The sequence below is a fragment of the Chiloscyllium plagiosum genome, unplaced genomic scaffold (assembly GCF_037043375.1).
Source record: "Chiloscyllium plagiosum isolate Xiang-an unplaced genomic scaffold, Cpla_swu_hap1 HiC_scaffold_47, whole genome shotgun sequence".
Lineage (NCBI taxonomy): Eukaryota > Metazoa > Chordata > Chondrichthyes > Orectolobiformes > Hemiscylliidae > Chiloscyllium > Chiloscyllium plagiosum.
The window spans coordinates 17,737,147-17,756,213 of NW_028270185.1; the positions used below are offsets into that span (position 1 = coordinate 17,737,147).

At 40.5% G+C, this 19,067-nt stretch overlaps 1 protein-coding gene across 15 annotated transcripts in view; it reads left to right on the forward strand.

Annotated features, from left to right (window-relative positions):
- The window catches only part of LOC122542710 (ryanodine receptor 1-like), a 404,506-nt gene that overhangs the window by 152,444 nt on the left and 232,995 nt on the right, over positions 1-19,067 (forward strand). For all 15 annotated transcript variants that reach the window (XM_087983940.1, XM_087983944.1, XM_087983942.1 and 12 more), the window contains 4 exons: positions 2,858-3,219; positions 4,313-4,439; positions 6,085-6,245; positions 10,761-10,923. In XM_087983940.1, coding sequence (XP_087840066.1) covers positions 2,858-3,219; positions 4,313-4,439; positions 6,085-6,245; positions 10,761-10,923 — 813 coding nt within the window. The remainder of the gene's footprint in view (positions 1-2,857; positions 3,220-4,312; positions 4,440-6,084; positions 6,246-10,760; positions 10,924-19,067) is intronic.

The window sequence follows — 19,067 nt, forward strand, 5'->3', positions numbered from 1 at the left end:
CACCAGGACGAAAGACCCGATACCCAGCATGAGCAAAACAATGTAGTGTACAAAATCCCATGCAAGGACTGCACAAAACACTACATAGGACAAACAGGAAGACAGCTAACGATCCGCATCCATGAACACCAACTAGCCACGAAATGATACGACCAGCTATCCTTAGTAGCCACACACGCAGATGACAAGCAACATGAATTGGGACAACACTACTATTATAGGATAAGCCAAACAGAGAACAGCCAGGGAATTCCTAGAAGCATGGCAATCAACCACAGATTCAATCAATAAGCACATCGACCTGGACACAATATACCAACCACTGCAATGAACAGCTGGAACTGACAACCGGAAGCAGCAGGTACAAACCACTATAAATGCCGGAGGAAAGATCACAGAAGCGCTTCACAGGAGGCTCCCAAGCACTGAGGATGTCACCTAGACAGGGGGCGAAACATCTGCAACACAAATTCCCACCTCGGCGAACAGAACCACAACAACGAGCACCCGAGCTACAAATCTTCTCACAAACATTGAAGAAGAATGATGAATTAAAGGAGAAGTTGTTCAGTGAGAGAACAAGTTCAGCCAGGCAGAGGTGGTGGATGGGGAGTGTTCAGGCCTCTGGTTGAGGAAGAAGCCGAGACCTTGCAGACCATGCTCATGGTGAGTGGAGGTGTAGACGGAATGGACATCCGTGGTAAACAGGAGACAGTTAGGGCCAGAGAACTGGAAATTGTCAATATGGTGGAGTGTATCAGAGGAGTATTAGATGTAGGTGGGCAGAGTATGGATAAGTGGAGAGAGGATAGAGTCAAGGTAGGAGGAAATGAACTTGGTGGGCAGGAACAGGCTGATACAATGGGCACTGCTTGTAGCCTAGGAATTAGGAATTCCCCCGCCCCTGTGCACACAAATACAGACACACTTTCACCTCATGAATTATAAAGGTCCATAGATGTTCAGGAAATAATCCAATTGGAGTGAATTGTGTTGGAGACTTACTGCCCCATGGCCCTGGATCTGGAATTTGACCTACCTGGTCCTGTGGCCAGTTCTGAAGTACTTCCCACCCCATTTGTAAGTCAAGCCAACGTCTGAGACATCAGGCCAGCTTCCAAGTGAGGTGTATTCGGGGGCAAGAAGATGCTTGTTGTAAAGTTGTGGGAAATCCAGATGTCTGCGTTATCTGTCAATTCCACCTTTCAGGAGACTAAAATTTCTAATCAATGGCAAATGTGAACGTAATGCTAATTTTCAGCTGTGCGAGTTTATTCTCTGGGAGTGGGGGGAGGACATTCTCAGGGCTGTTTAAAACCAGTTATGTTCCCACCAGTTCAGCTAGGTTAAAATATTGCACTCATTTCTCTCTTTACAAATGCTACATAAATGGTTCCTTTTTTCTATAAAGCCGCCTGGGATGAGAGCAGATTTGAAAAATTGAAGCCATTTTCATGAAAGTAGAGGGCGATTAGAGGAAATCGTTTTTACACAGGCGTTGAAATGCTGTAACAGAGGTAGTTATTGAAGCAGAACCCATGATAGAATTAAGAATAGATTAGATATACAGTTGAAAGTAAGGGAAATAAAAGAAATGGGAAAACAGTAGGCACAGGGGATTAAGGACAAAGGCTTAACAGAATAACTGATTTATTGGATCAAATAGCTTAACTCTGTTACGTAATTTCCACAGTGTAGTGTGTTCAAACTTTCTCTGATACTTTTGCAGTGCTATTTTTCCCCGATTTGATATTGGCTAATGATTCTATGCACTTTCTATGGAGTAAATATGACCATATGTAGGTATAATCCTGGAAGTTCTGATTAATCAATCTTATTGGAGCTGGGTAATATCCATTAAATAAATGTGAAATTCATTTTAAAACAAGCATTCTCTTTTGAAACGTGCCCTCAATGCTGATTAAAGTTAATCATATCAAGTGACAAGTTTGGTGTATGGGAGTACAAAACTTGAGTTTTGCTGAAAAAAATTGTCAAAATTTTCATTTGGCACTTACCAAGACAAATTTGCAAGAACTATCAATGTGAAGGAGAAACTACATTTAATGTTGTATGAGAAGAGAGTGCTGAGTGGATGACAACTGGATTCTGGCATGGTAAAGGCATTGGCATGGAGAATGGGCATATCTGTTCACTGCAGTGAGTAACTCACTTCTGGCTACTCCAAAGCATCATCTACACAGTACAAGTCAAGAGTGCAATGGATTACTTCCCACTTGCTTGGATGAGTGCAGTCTTTGCAACACTCAAAAAATTTGAAACCGTCTAGGACAAAGCAGCTCACTTGATTAGTGCCGCATCCACAAAAATCATTCTTCCACAACCAACGCTTTGCAGTCGTGGGATGCATTGCAGAAATTCACCAAGGCATCTTTGACAGAACCTTCCAAACCCACAACCACTACCATTTATAAGGACAAGGGAGCAGATACATGGCAACACCACGCCCTGAAAATTCCTCTCCAAGCTAGCCACACTATCCTGACTCGGAAATAAATCATTATTTCTTCATTGTTGTCAGATCAAAGTCCTGAAATTCTCTTCATAATGATATTGTGGATCTATTTACTTCAAATGGACTGCAGCAGTTAAAGATGACAGCTCACCACCATCTTCTCAATAGAAACTAGGGATGAGTAATAAACGCTGGCCCAGCCAATGGCACCCACATCCCATGAATACTAAAAAAAATTGTTCTGATGAGTGTAAAATGTAAACTTTGACAAAATGATGTCTTTTCTCAGCAGTACTTCTATTGCATTGTGATATTGCTTCCCTTGACTGTGGTTGTGGAGTATTCAGTCTTACAAAGTGAATCCTGATTTTTTTTTTGCAGGTTACAAGAATTGATGGAACAGTTGACAGCCCTCCTTGCTTGAAAGTTTCTCATAAAACATTTGGGTCTCAGAACAGCAACACTGACATGCTGTTCTTGCGCCTCAGCCTGCCCGTTGAGTTCCATGATACATTCAAGTGCACCCCTGGCACTACACCATTGACTAGAATGACAATCCCAGAGGAAGAAGTTGAAGATATTGATGTGGACTCAGAATTTGAAGTTCTGAAAAAGTCAGCCAGTCGGACACAAACGGAAACGCCGACCAATGAAAAGGATCTCCCAAAGGAAGCCCCCAAAGAGGTGGCCAAGACCGAAAATGATAAGGATTCCTCCTCTGAGAAAAGTAAAACGAAATCGAGGTTTGTACGTCTGAGCTGTGTGGGTGGGTCAAGAAGATTACTGAGAAAATCCTGAGCATTAGAACCAGTACCTGTTGGCAGCAGATTTTTTTTTTAAATTATGTTGGCTGCAGGGACCAGAAGCTTAGGTTATGTTTTAGATATGATTCTAGAAAAAAGCCTATAAGTTTCAAAGTCTTTGTCGTAATTTGCCATATTGCTTCCCAATTTAATGCCATGAGCAAATTTCAGTTTTGTTGCTCCATATTCCACACCCATAATAAAGGTTTGATTAGCTCAGTTGGCTGGATGACTGGTTTGTGATGCCAAGTAATGCCAACAGCATGGGTTCAGTTCCTGCACCAGGTGAGGTTACATGAAGGACACTTCTTCACAACCTCTCCCCTCACCTGAGAGCAGTCATGTGGTCTAGTAGGACTATGGAACTTTGCCTTTACCATACCTGTGGAATGTTATATCAATCCAGTCTGAGAATCTTTGTCCCTACCCTGATTCTATATTTCAGCCTTATTTCTATCTGCACTATTTCCTTAATTCTCTGCGCATTTACCTTTGCCAGAAGTCTCTTCTAAAATGTATTTTATTAATCACATTGAAAACTCATTAAAAACTCACATGTGCCGCATGTGCCATTGTATGTATATGTACCAATTTTAACCAGAAACAAGAGAATTAAGAGCAAGAGGAAGCCATTTGGCCATTCAAGTCTACTCTAGCATTCACTAAGATCAGGACTGATCTGTTTATGGCTTACCTCCACGTTTTTTCTGCCTATCTCTGCCAGCTGCTCATAATGCTGAACTCCCTTGTCCATCATAAATCAGGGATACTTGACCTCTGAGATTTCCATACTAAAGAGAAGATCCAACTTGTAAAACAGAAAGGTTAAACAAAGTCTTTTGTTGTATTTTAGAATACAAAAGTTCTTCCCCAGTACTTTTATCACTTTCAAGGATATTTGCTATGATTCTTCTGCATTGATGAAGAGGTTATTTTTTAGAGAGAGTTTATTTTTAATTACCAGTGTTGATTGGCGTTTAAAGTTTGATTACTTGCTTCATGGTCTGACTCATTCATGTTTGGTGTATTTTAGGTTCCTATTTAAAAAGAAACCTGCCTTTATTGCTCCACCTCCAGTTATACCAACTGTCCCTCGCCTGATAGAGGATGTTGTGCCTGATGACAGGGATGACCCTGAGATTATTTTGAACACAACAACGGTAAATCAACTGCAAACAGTAAAACAGCTATAAAATGGCAGAAACAACTAAACCAATTTCATTCAAAGCTATTGACTGAGGCATGAAAGTTCTTAAAGTTAAAAATCACTTGTAAGCAAGACAGCAGATATTATAATCTATTTATAAAGTTGGTTAATATGTCCAAATAGTTGTTTATGACATCAGATGATTATGACATCTTTACAGAGCAATTCAATATTAATTCCTCTGCAGTGCTGTCTCTATAGCTCTGTATCTTTCTTTACACAAATGCTTGCCCATGTTTTCCTTTGTAAGTTGCAATGTCGTCTCCCTGAACAATTCCCTATGCCATCTAAAGGACATTATATTATTTCCGATCTCTCAGAATACGGTGTCAGCAAAATTAACTGTTCAATCAAAATAGCTGCTAGTTATTTTTCCCCATGAGTGTGGACATAATTTAAATAAATGTCACTTGAGATTTCAAATACTAAAGAAAATTTTAATGTAAGCTAAAGATTTTTTAAAGTTTTCAGATTGGTGAATTCATGCTGTGACTTTAAGGCCCTTTCTACAAAGTGGTGCCTAACTTGTACTAAGAACTTTAACTGGAGCTATCTACAGAGGAACCTCGATTATCTGGCATTCGATTATCTGAATATCGGATTATCTAGCAAGATCGCAAGGCCCCAATGCTTGGATAAAGAATGTTATCCAGCATTCGATTATCCCAAATTCGATTAACCAAACAAAATACTCTCCGCCCATGTCCTTCAGATATTTGAGATTCTTCTGTATATTGTTTCGAATAAATTTTATCAATGCCTTTTTGTTCCTGTGCTTTGTTTTGGATTTTTAAATCCCAAAATGCCAATGTCATTTTTAACCACTCTATCTATTTGCGCTTTTTGCTGTTTTTTGATTTTTGTTTTCCAAACACTGTTCAGCATCCTTCTAATAAATAGATATTACATATCACTGTTACTTCTTCTAAAAGTATAACTTTTCCATATTAAATGCATAAAAAGTTGTCCACTCTATTCCATTAATCAATTTATGACCTCTTGAAACCTTTCCCTGTCCGATGTGGTACTGGTATTTTTCAAACTCCCCCCTTTTGAATTGCCAGTAAGCTTGAATAGTGTGTTCCCACGTCAAAGTGAAAGTCATCTAAATTTTGAGAGCAAAAGTGGGCCTGGAAATTCTAGCTGTTTTAATTTGGGATGTAGACAGTGTATGTTTGCTGCACTGAGTTGCCCTGCAAGACCATTTTGCAACAATTTACCACTGCATAGGTTTACAGAACTGTCACGTGTTGAATTTGAATTATCTTGTGGTGCAGTGGTAGTGTCCCTACCTCTGAGCCAGAGTTCCTGGATTCAGGTCCCACCTAACCCAGAGATGTGTCAGAAATGGTCTAAACAGGTTGATTTAAACAAAAATCTCTAAAGGTATCTGTGAACGATATGAGACAGTGTTTCCTGGTGTAATCCCACAATTTGTTTGATTTATTGAATTCAGTTTAATGACTGGTGCAAACTGAGTACAGTTGCTTGTCCAGTACATCAACCTATACAGTACTGCCTCACCTATGTAATAACAAACACCCCAGACAAATCCTAATGTATTTCTTGTTTCTAATTTTGGTACTTTCTTTTGATAGTATTACTATTCTGTGAGGATATTTGCTGGACAGGAACCAGGAGGAGTGTGGGTTGGTTGGGTAACCCCTGACTTTCATCAACACGATGGCAACTTTGATTTAACTAAAGTTCGCACAGTAACTGCCTCAGTAGGAGATGACCAAGGCAAAGTCCATGACAGGTATCTAGGTTAATATACTCAGTTTTTATAATTCAACTCATTTTAAACCATCAAGCACTTTTCTCTTCGTGACTTAAATTTTAATGTCTTTTAATCCCACCCCTACTCAATAATTAGTTTGAACAAGTCGCATGTTTAATAACATGGAAATGTTACAATCATTGTCTAAAATTGTTTCCTACAATATCTATTTTATTAGCGTACTTTGTACTGAAGTTTTTTGACACCATTCACTTGGGCTAATGGCACTAAATTAATGATGCAAGTGAGATATGATGTGAAAATATAGCTAGTTAAATATCAAATGTCTGAATAAATTAAGATGTGATAAAATATTTGCCTGTTATTTTTAAAATAGACAAAGAGGTGGAAAAAATATAATGAAAAAATATAACTCCAGGAAGACTATTGAACCAAATTTGAGAACTACGTATTGAGGAAATAGAGTTAATAATGGGATAATTAAAATAACAAAAGATCTAGATTATAAAAAAAGAATAAAACAATAATGAGAATCATTATAAAACATGTCTTATCATTTCTTATAATTCCAACCATGAAACCTAAATAATGTGTGAAGGTGCAGCACCTGATTAGAAAATAATTCTTTTCAGGGAAGTGTTATGTAAATGGATCTTTCTGATAGACTGTTCCAATGGAGTTGCGGAATTTTACTGCAACAATCTGTATTGAGCATATAATCGACGTTTCAGTATTTGACCCCATATAATAAAAAGGATATGGAAGAAGTGGAGATGATGATATGCTGATTTACATCAGATGATAGTAGAAATATTTGGGTTTACGTATCTCGAAAGGATTAACAGACTGGGTCTTTTCTCTCTTGGAAAGAAAAAGACTGAGGAGTGACCTAATAGAAATCTTTAAAATTGAAGTTTTGACAGTGATGTTCCCTTTGAAGACCATCACTATATTACCAGCACTAAGAAATCCATTAGAGAATTTTGAAGAAAACTCTTTATCCAAACAATGGTGAGAATGTGGAACTCAGTACCTCAGGGAGTGGTTGAAACAAATATTGTAGGTGCACTTAATTGGGAATGAGATGAACATTTGAGGGAGAGTGGACTTGCTGGAGTATGTTTTAGATGATGAAGAATGAAAAGACGCTCAAGTAGAACATAGAACCCTGACATTTTTTTGTGTTAATTCATGAGACATGGGTGTTGCTGGCTGGCCAGCATTTATTGCCCATCCTAGTTGCCCTTGAGAATGTAGCGGTGAGCTGCCTTCTTGAACTGCTGCGTCCGCTTTCTGTACGTTGACACACAATGCCTGTAGGGAGGGAACTCCAGGATTTTTGACTCAGCGACAGTAAAGGAGCGGCAAATTTTTATTTATTATTCCTTCAAGGGATGGGAACATAACTGGCCAGGCCAGTATTTATTTCCTATCCTAATTGCCCAGAGAGCAGTTCAAAGTAAACTACATTGGTGTGGGTCTGGAGCTATGTGGAGGCCAGACAAGGTACAGATGTCAGATTTCCTTCAATAAAAGACATTAGTGAACCAGATGGGTTTTTCGACAATCGGCAACAGTTTTGTTGTCATCATTAGACTCTTAATCCTAAGTATTTTTAAATTGAATTCAAATTCCACTATCTGTCATGGTGGGATTTGAACCCAGGTCCCCAGCAGCTTACCTGGGTCTTTGGATTAATAGCCTAGTGATAATACCATTAGGACATCACCTCCAGAATGGTGAGTGACTTGGAGGGGCATTTGTGCGTGATGGTGTTCCCATGTACTTGCTGCCCTTGCCCTTCTGTGGTTTGGAAGCTGTTGTTGAAGGATCTTGGATGCATTTCTGTAGTGCATCTTGTACTTAGTACACACTGCTACATCTGAGCATCGGTAGTGGAGGGAGTGAATGTTTGTGGATATGGTATCAATCAAGCGGGCTGCTTTCCCTTGAGTTGTGTCAAATGCCATGAGTTTGTTGGATCTGTACCTATCAAGGCAAGTGGGGAGTATTCATCACACTCCCAACTTGAGCTTTGTAGATGGTGGACAGGTTTTGGGGAGTCAGGAGGTGAGTTACTTGCTGCAGTATTCCTAACCTCTGACCTACACTTGTAGCATCTGCATTTATGTGCCCAGTCCAGTTGAGTTTCAGATCAGTGGTAACCGTCAGGGTGTTGAAGGTGGAGGATTCAGTCATGGTAACACCATTGAATGTCAAGGAGCAGTGGCTAGATTGTCTCTTCTTGGAAGTGGTCATTTGCCTGATATTTCTGTTACCTGTTACTTGTCGGCCCAAGCCTGGATGTGTCCAGGTCTTATTGCATATGAACCTGAACTGCTTCGGTGTTTGAGGAGTCGTGAATGGTGCTGAACATTGTGCAATCGTCAGAAAACATCCCTGCTTCCGACCTTATGATGGAAGCAGCTAAAGATTGTTGAGTCTAGGACACTACCCTGAGGAGCTCCTGCAGAGATGTCCTGGGACTGAGATGACTGATCTCGAACAACCACAGCCCTCCTATTATGTTAGGCATGACTCCAACCAACAAAGAGTTTACTCCCTGATGACCATTAAAACCATTCCAGTTTTGCTAGGGCTCCTTGATGCCACACTTGGTTGCATACAGCCTTGATATAAAGGACTGTCGCATCATGTACTACTTGAGCTCAATGGTCTGTTTCTGTGCTGTATATTTTGTGTAATCCTGTATTTTACCAAGGGTAGCGTACTTTTAATGTTGATATTGTGCATTATTTACAAATTTTAAACACTTCTCATATTACTCTTAAATGCGATCACTGGGATTTTAGTAATTTAATCTATTGTATATTGAAGCACTACTTCAAGGATTTAGGACCATAAGATCTAGGAGCAGAACAGCCCAGCAAGTCTGTTGTGTTCCATCATTTGATCATGGTTGATATGTTTCTCAGCCACTTTCGACTACCTTCTCACCTTAGACCTTGATCCCCTTACTAATTAAGAAACTGTCTATCTCTGTCTTAGTACTAGGCCTCCACAGCCCACTGCGACAATGAGTTCCACAGATTCACCACCCTCTGGCTAAATAAATTTCTCCTCCTCTCCATTTTAAAGGGTTGTCCCTTAATTCTGAGTCTGTGCCCTCAGGTCTTAGTCTATCCTACTGGTGGAAACGTCATCTCCAAATCCACTTTACCAAGGCTTTTCAATATTCTAAAGTTTCAACGAAATCCTTCTTCATCCTTCCAAATGAATTGTTCGCTATCATTCATGAGGAACTCCTAATACCTCATTTCACGAGTTCAAAAAAGTGCTTATAGTTTAAGTACCAATAGTGGCTGAGTGAGTAAATTGCATCTACATCAGATCAAAATGGCTTGAAGCTGACATTTGTAAATGGATGTGTCGATAACCATTTCTAAGCTATTCCCTTTTTAATAAAGAACAGTAGATTAAAATACTGAACAGGTTGTTTCTTACAATTAGAGTTTATGCAGGGAGAGGATCCTTTGTTCTTTCCCAGAATACTGCACAGCTAAGGTACAATGCAAAACATTACCTTTGTACTTAAAACACAATCTGATGTGGGCAGTGTACTGGTCATTCTGCTCTCATGTGCATTTTGTTATTGCAAATTCGCTGTAACGTGATTGATGAATTGGGGACACTGTTTCTAAAGCACAAACTTTTAAAGCCTGTATTGGTGGCACAGTGGTTCAGTGGTTAGCACTGCAGTCTCACAGCACCAAGGTCTCAGGTTCGATTCCAGCCTTGGGCGACTGTCTGTGTGGACTTTGCACATTCTCCCCCTGTCTGCATTGGTTTCCTCCGGGTGCTCCGGTTTCCTCCCACAGTCCAAAGATGTACATGTCAGGTGAATTGGCCATGCTAAATTGCCCATAGTGTTGTGCAATAGTTAGAGGGAAATAAGACTGGGTGGGTTACTCTTCGGAGGGTCGGTGTGGACTTGTTGGGCCGAAGGGCCTGTTTCCACACTATAGAGAATCTAATCTAACATGATTCAGGCCTCGTTAATTTAAATAGTGCTGCTGTTACACAATTTTCTTATGACACGGGGTTACACAAGAACAGAACTATCGCGTTATAGCAGAAACGACTGTACTTAAGCATTAAGTATTTCAGTATTGTCTCACTGTATGTAAGGTTCCGCAGGTTTTTTTGCTGCAGATGTGTATGTTTTGAAATGGATGGAGACCACCAAAATTTAGTTTTTAATATTTATTTTCAATCCAACTCTGTCCAGCATATGGTGCTTTCACAACAGAAGTGTAACACCAGTTTGAAGCTGTTTCATTTTGCTTTACAATGCAGTTGTCATGTAAATGCATGACTTGACAATTGAGCAGTGAGTGTTGCTGGGACTGGTCATTTCACTAATTTCATTTTGGAATTAGTTCAGACCTTTACACAAATTTACACCAATTTTTGTGTCAAATTTAGTTTCTTAATGCTTAAACATGTGGCCTTTCAATGTATCTGCAACATCAATATATTTGTGTACTGTTGACACATGTGTTCTCCCTACAGTATTAAGCGGAGCAACTGTTACATGGTCTGGGGAGGTGAATTTAGCAATTCCCAACAAGCAAGCCGCAGTAATGTTGATCTGGAGATTGGCTGCCTTGTTGATTTAGCAACTGGTCTCATGACATTCACCGCAAATGGGAAAGACATCAACACCTACTACCAGGTAGGACAGTTTTTTAACCAAGTGGTAGATAACTCAATCAAAAAGCAAGTGAATATTTCGGAAATTAAAACATGAGCTGACCAGTCAGCCCCTTGAATCTACTCTGCCACTAAGTAAAATCATGGCTGTGTTTTTATTCCTGTCCCACTGACCTTCGCTATGTTTTCTTTTATATCCTTATCTGACAAAAAAGCATTGATTTATTATTCAAAATTAATAACTGAGCTAATATCTACTTTTTGTTGGAAAATAGATTGGAGAAATTGGGATTCTTCCTTAGAGAAGAAAAGGCTGAGAGGCATACTGAAAAAAGGTGGTTACAGAGCAGATAAAGAGAAAATGACCCGACTCATGATTAAGACTCAGAGGGCACACATTTAAAGTAATGAATAAAAGAAGTAAAAGTGATATGAGGAAAAACATGTTCAAGCAACAAGGATATTGGATGATTGTTTATATTCAAACAATGTGCAAGGGCAACAGTAAAAAAGCAGATTAGCACAAAGTAATGAATCTCATTTAAAGAACAGGTGCAGACATGATGGTTTGAACAGCCTCATTCTGCACTATCATATTGTTGTGCTTCTGGTTAGGATCTGGAATGTACTGCCAGTGTGTCTGGCAATCAACTTATTCAAAACAGAATAGGTAATTACTAGGAGAGGAAGAATCCACAGGGGAGAAGGTAGGAGACTGGCACTAAGTGATCTGGTAATTTGGAGAGTCAGCAGAGGCGTGATAGAACAAATACCCTTCCGGCAATAGTACTGAAGATGTGCTCCAGAAATTGCTGTTCCCCTAGCCAAGCTGTTCCAGAACAGTTACAACACATCTACCCAACAATGTGAAAAATTGCCCAAGTATATCCCGTACATAAAAAGCAGGACAAATCCAATCCAGCCAATTACCACCCCATCAGTCTACTCTCAATCATCAATAGAGTGATGGAAGGTGTTATCAACATTGCTGTCAACAAGCACCTGTTCAGCAATAACCTGCTCAGTGATGCCCAGTTTGGTTTCTGCCAGGGCCATTCAGCTCCTGACCTCATTACAGCCTTGGTCCAGTCATGGACAAAAGAGCTAAATTCCAGAGGGTGAGCAGAGAGTGACAGGCCTTGACATCAAGGCTGCATTCGACCAAGTATGGCATCAAGAAGCCTAAGCAAAACTGGAATAATTGGTTTTGGGCCATGCTGTCCGATGGTTGGAGTCGGATACGTAGGAAGATGGTCGTGGTTGTTGGAGGTCCGTCATCTCAGCTCCAGAACCTCTTTGCAGGAGTTCCTCAGGATAATGTCATAAGCCTAACCTCTTTCAGCTGCTTCATCAATGACCTTTCTTCCATCATAAGGTCAGAAGTGGGGATGTTCGCTGATGATTGCACAATGTTTAGCACTATTCCTGACTCCTCAGATACTGAAGCAGCCCCTGTTCAAATGCAACAAGATCTGGACAATATCCAGGTTTGGGCTGACAATTGGCAAGTAACTTTTTGTGCCACACAGCGCCAGGCTATGATAATCATGAATAAGAGACAATCTAACCCATCACCCTTGGCATTCAATGGTGTTGTCATCACTGAATCCCCCCACTGTCAACATCTTGGAGGCTGTCATTGACTAAAAGCTCAAGTGGACTCACCACATAAATACAGTGGCTACAAGAGCTGGTCAGAAGCTAGAAATACTGCAGCAAGTAACTCACCTCGTGACTGCTCAAAGCTTGTCCACCATCTACAAGGCACAAGTCAGAAGTGTGATGGAATACTCCACACACCTGGGTGCAACCCCAATAACACTCAAGAAGCTTGACACCATCCAGGACAAAGCAGCCCGCTTGATTGGCACCACATCACAAGCATCCATCCCCTCTATAACTGATGCTCAGTAGCAGTAGTATGTACAGGTGCACAATCCTTTATCTGAAATGCTTGGGACCAACTGGTTTTCGGAATTCAGAATTTTTCAAATTTCAGAATAAGTGGCAGTTTGATGGTGAACTTTTTAAAAATCTTTCTAAAGAACAGACTTACTGAAAGTAAAACGGACCCTGAAACAGGATTGAGGCCTGCCAGTTTTGGGCCATGCCTCCATAAGTCCCATCTGAGTGGCACGCTTCAAGTGGGTGTGGACTTGGGTTAACTGTTTGCATGCCAAAGAACCTTGTTGATAAGAAAAAAAACTTAACAAAAAAACCTTCAAACTTTGGACCTTTTCAGATTTCAAGATTTCTGATAAAGGGTTGTCTACCTGTACTATCTCCAAGATGCACTGCAAAAATTACCAAAGATCCTCAGACAGCACCTTCCAAACACACGACCACTTCCATCTGGAAGGACAAGGACAACAAATATATGGGAACACCACTACCTTCAAGTTCCCCACCAAGTCACTCACCATCCTGACTTAGAAATATATTGCCATTCCTTTACTGTTGCTGGGTCAAAATCCTGGAATTCCCTCACTAATGGCATTGTGGGTCAACTCACAGCAGGTGGACTGCAGCGGTTCAAGAAGGCAACTCCCCACCACCTCCTCAAGGGACAACAAGGGATGGGCAATAAATGCTGGCCAGCCAGCGACGCCCACATCCCACAAAATGAATAAAAAGCAACTGTTCACTGTAATAATTCAATGGCTATGAGTTCTCCATGTGTGTCACACTTTACAGAAAGAGATATTTCCTAACTTGAAATAGCCTGGCGCTGAATTGAGGTTATATTGCCTTGTGCTCAGCACTTGCACTAGGGGATAATACTATGGCCACAGGAGCAAGCCAGAGAGTGAGAAATCTACAGGTGAGCAACTCTTCTTGACTCGTCAAAACCTAGCTACACTAACAACTCAGGATTTGATGGAATTGTGTCCACTTGCCTGCATGAGTGCAGCCCAACAACCCCCAGAAAGGTGAATGTTATCCAAGACAAAGCAGCCAACATGATTTGCAACCCACCCAGCATCTTCCAAGACGTTGTCCTTCGACAACCAATGAACAATGGCAACAGCATTTACCATATTAAAAGACACAATGCAACAATTAAATCTCTTTCAATAGCACTTTCCAATCCTAGGTAGCCAGGGAATGGGTTGGCCCACTCAAGGACAAAGAGAATGTACGTGTGAAGCCAGAAGAGGTAGGTGAGGTCCTAAATGAGTACTCTGTATCGATATTCACTAAAGAGAAGGAATTGGTGGAGGATGATGTCAGGGAAGGGAATGTCGATTTTCTAAGCCAAGTTGTGCATCTTTAAAAGTATTAAGATAAGTAAGTTCCCGGCTCCTGATGGGATCTATCCCAAAATATTGAGGGAGGCAAGAGAACAAATTGCTGGAGTATTGACAGACATCTTTATGTCCTGTTTGGCACAGGTGAGGTCTCAGGGACTGGAGAGTAGCTAATGCTGTCACATTTTTTAAAAAGGGTAACAGGGATAATCCAGGAAATTACAGGCCTTATGAGCCTCCTGTCAGTGGTAGGGAAATTATTAGAAAAGATTTTCGGAGGAGATTTATAAGCATTTAGAAGCAAAGGAATGATCAGTTATAAATAACATGGTTTTGTGTGGGGAAGGTCGTGCCTCACTAACTTGATCAAGGTTTTTGAGCAGGTGACAAATATGATTGATGTTGTCTATGTGGAGGTGAAAGGTGAAGTTTCATGGTATCAGGGATGAGCTGGCAAGCTGGATACAGAACTGGTTAATCATAGGAGAGAGAGGAAGGATGTTTTTCGGAATGGAGGGCCATGACGAATGGTGTTCTATAGGGATCAGGGCTTCGTCCTCTGCTGCTTGTGATCTACAGAAACGATTTGGAGGAAAACATAACTGATCTAATTACTAAGTCTGCGGACGGTACAAAGATTAGTAGAGTTGCGGATAGTGAGGAGGATTATCAGCAGATACAGCAGGGCATAGATCAGTTTGAGGCACGGGCAGAACCTCTTCTCAAGTTCCCAATGAACGTACCATAAGGGTAAAAAGGCCCTCGCCACAATTAATCATGTCGAGGAGTGTACTTATAGCCCTAAAAGATTTGGTTCTTAGAAACCTTGAGTGCATTCCTAATTAAGCCATCCTCGTTGTCCCCTTTTAGCCTCAGCTGCAGCCTACCTCTCCTAGTGAGACTGTTGGTTGACTGGTGTGATGAGTTATCTATCTTAACTGGGCCTCCCACTCTGTTGTACTTAATTGGCCTTTTCCATAAAATCGCATCAGGGCAATGGATGTCAGATACCGGCATGTTCAGAAACCAGAAACTGGTCTGCTATTGGGTCCTTTATGCCTCTAAAAATGTTTGTCCACTAGTCACTTCTTCCAAATTTAATGAGCTCCTATGTAGAGTATAATGAAATGCATTTTTGAAATCCATTTACCTGTGGGCATTCCCTTTCTACTACTTCAGTCTATTTGTTGAATTACTCATGACTGTTCCATTTTCAGTAATTAGTTCTCCCTTTTTCTTAAAAAACTTACCTTTTTTTAAACCATTTATACAATTGTTGTCCTCATTTTACCTAACTTGATCTCTCTTGCCGCCAATGTGAAGTATCTTGAGGAATATTGTTATTGGTGTTACACGTTATGTGGAAATAGAGGTGTTATGAACTGATAGTCACAAGGTCCAGGCTGATGCTTTAGGGAAATGGTTTCAGATCCTACCACAGCAGGTGTTGGAATTCAAATTTAATTCATATATCTGGAATTGTAAGCTTGTCTCAGTAATGATGACCGTGAAATTGTTCTCAATTGTTATAAAATCTGGTGTATTTAAATCTTTCAAGATAAGAAATTTGGCTTCTTACCTGGTCGAGTTTATATGTGACACCAGATCCACAATAACACAGTGAACTCTTAACTACCCTCTGAAATGCACTTGCAAGCCACTCTGTCCATTAGAAATTGCTGAAGGGCAATGCTGACATCATATGAGTGAATAAATGATAACAAAAACACCACTCTGCAAGGTTTGTTTTGGCTGGAGTAGGTGTAATCCTTTGCTGCAAATTATACAGAAGTAACTTGTGCTACTGGATTATCATTACTCGATGTTTAAAGAATTCAAGCAAAGCTACTTATCAGATTAGTTTTTTTCCCCCCCTTTAGAAATTCAAACATCTGCTCAGGTTATAGAGTCAAAGAGCATGGAAGCAGACCTTTTGGTCCAACTCATCCACGCCGACCAGACATCCTAATCCGACCTGGTCCTATTTCCCAACTTTTGGCTTGTATCCCTCTAAACCCTTCCTGTTCATGTACCCACCCAAATGCCTTTTAAGTGTTGTAATTGTACCAGCCTCCACCACTTCCTCTGGTAGCTGCTTCCATACACACACCTCCCTCTGTGTGAAAACATTACCCCTCAGGTTCTCCTTTTGAATCTTTCCCCTCTCACCTTAAGTTTCAGACTCCTGCACCCTAGGAAAAAGACATTGGCTATTCACCCTGTCCATGCCCCTCATGATTTTATAAACCTCTATAACGTCACTCCTCAGCCTCCGAGGAGAAAAGCCCCAGCTTAAATCGTCTGTCCCTATAACTCAAACACTCCTGTTACAGCAATACCCTTGTAAATATTTTCTGCACCCTTTCAAGATTAACAATGTTAAAAATCACAAGAATAGGTTATGGTCCAACAGGTTTATTTGGAAGCACTAGCTTTGGAGCGCTGCTCCTTCATCAGGTGGTTGTCACAACCACTTGCTGAAGGAACAGCACTCCGAAAGCTAGTGCTTCCAAATAAATCTGATGGACTATAACCTGGTGCTGTGTGATTTTTAATTTTGTCCACCCCAGTCCAACACCAGCTCCTCCACTTCAAGATCAACAACATGTTTCCTGTATAAGGGCGACCAAAATTGTACATAGTATTCCACAAGTGGCCTCACCGATGTCCTGTACAGCCGCAGCATCACATCCCAACTCCTATACTCAAATGTTCTAATTGTTATAATTTCCTGAATTGAGTTTGAAAGGATAGTGACCTAGTATTTGGGCTACAGCATTTTGATAAGATGCAGTAACTTATATCCAGTACCATGTCTAAGAATATATCAATGTTTCAGAAAATCAAATTGACCATTTCACTGTAAACTCAATTGATGGGGTTAAACGTCAGGACATTGAAGAAGAATATAATGTAAATCCAATACCTTTATTTACAAAAACTCACCCCCACCTTCTCGAGGACAACTTGGGAGGGGTAATAAATGCTGGCCCAGCCAGCAATACTCACAACCCACAAAATGACTGAATAAAAAAACAACTACAATGGAAGTTTATACGCCAGTGTGTTTGCAGGTACTCATCTACTTTCCAACTTTCATAAGATTTATGTATGTGAATACATTCCAAAAACATGGAAATTGGGAAAATTAAATTGACAGAGCAAGCTAGGATGTAGACTTCATAGAGTCGATTCAAGATCAAATCCTAGAACAAGATGCATGGATCAAACCAAGGGTTTGGATAGTTTAATATATAATGAGGCATTCATGTATAATGAAATACTAAATGATTTCAAAGTAAAAGATCCTCTAGGAAACTGTGAGCATAATATGCTAGAACTTAGCATTCAGTTGACTGAGAAACTTGGATCGGAAACAGCTGTGCTAAACTTAAACTAGGGTAATTAGAAAGGAGTGAGAGCACAGTTGGCTGGAGTGGACTAGGACAGAAATTTAGCAGTAAAGATATTTGATGATCAATCGCAGATATTTCAGAAAACATTTCATGGTTCTCAACAATGATATATCCCAATGAGAAAGAGGAATTCTAGGGAGGAGATAAAACCAGCCATGGTTAACCAACGAAATTAAAAGTAGTATTAAATTGAAAGACAAAATATACAATGTGGCAAAGAATAGTGAGCATTGGAAAGGGTTTGAAAACAAACAAAAGATGACAAGTACATTTTTGCTTGTCACGCAGATGACAAGCAACATGAATTCGACTGGGACAACACTACTATTATAGGACAAGCCAAACAGAGAACAGCCAGGGAATTCCTAGAGGCATGGCACTCATCCACATATTCAATCAATAAGCGCATTGATCTGGACCCAATATACCGATCACTGCAATGGACAGTTGGAACTGACAACCGGAAGCGACAGATTCAAACCACTATAAATGCCAGAGGAAAGATCACAGAAGCGCTTCACAGGAGGCTCCCAAGCACTGAAGATGTCACCTAGACAGGGGACGAAACGTCTGCAACACAAATTCCCAGCTCGGCGAACAGAACCACAACAATGAGCACCCGAGCTACAAATCTTCTCACAAACTTTGAAAATACTTTGTATTAGTCTTCATGGTAGAAGACACTGGCATTCCAAAAGTACTAAATAAGCGAAGGGCAAAATTGGGAGATGAAATAAGTACGATAACTATCACTAGAGAATAAAAGCTGTCCGGTTCTGCACTTAGTGGGTTGCATCCTCATTGAAAAAGAGTGGGAGGCAAGAAAACCAGGTAACTATAGGCCAGTTAGCTAATTCCTGTCATTGGGACAATGTTAGGACATAGTATAAAGGATGTGATAGCCAAGCATTTAGAATGCATAATGTGCTGACATGTTATCAGCATGGCTTCGTGAAGGGGAAATTATACCAAACAAATTTACTAGAGCTGTTTGAGGAGGTAATAAGCAGGATAGATACAGGGGAAGCAGTATTAGCAAGTTTTGAGCCACTCTCCACTACATCAAAGACATCTTGGAAATGACTATCAGACTACTCAGACCCCTTGGCATCATGGTAGCCCACAAACCCACCAACACACTAAAATAGCAGCTAATGAACTTGAAATACCCTATACAGACAACAAGCAAAACTAATGTCATCTACAAAATACCTTGCAAGAACTGTAACAAATACTACATTGGACAAACAGGCAGAAAACTAGCCACAAGGATACATGAACATCAACTAGCCACAAACAACATGACCCACTCTCACTAGTATCCTTACATATGGATGAGGAAGGACACCACTTCGACTGGGACAACACATCCAACCTAGGACAAGCCAAACAGAGACACACGAGAATTCCAAGAAGCATGGCATTCCAACCGGAACTCTATCAACAAACACATTAACTTGGATCCCGTCTACCACCGCTTGAGAAAAAGAACAGGAAATGCC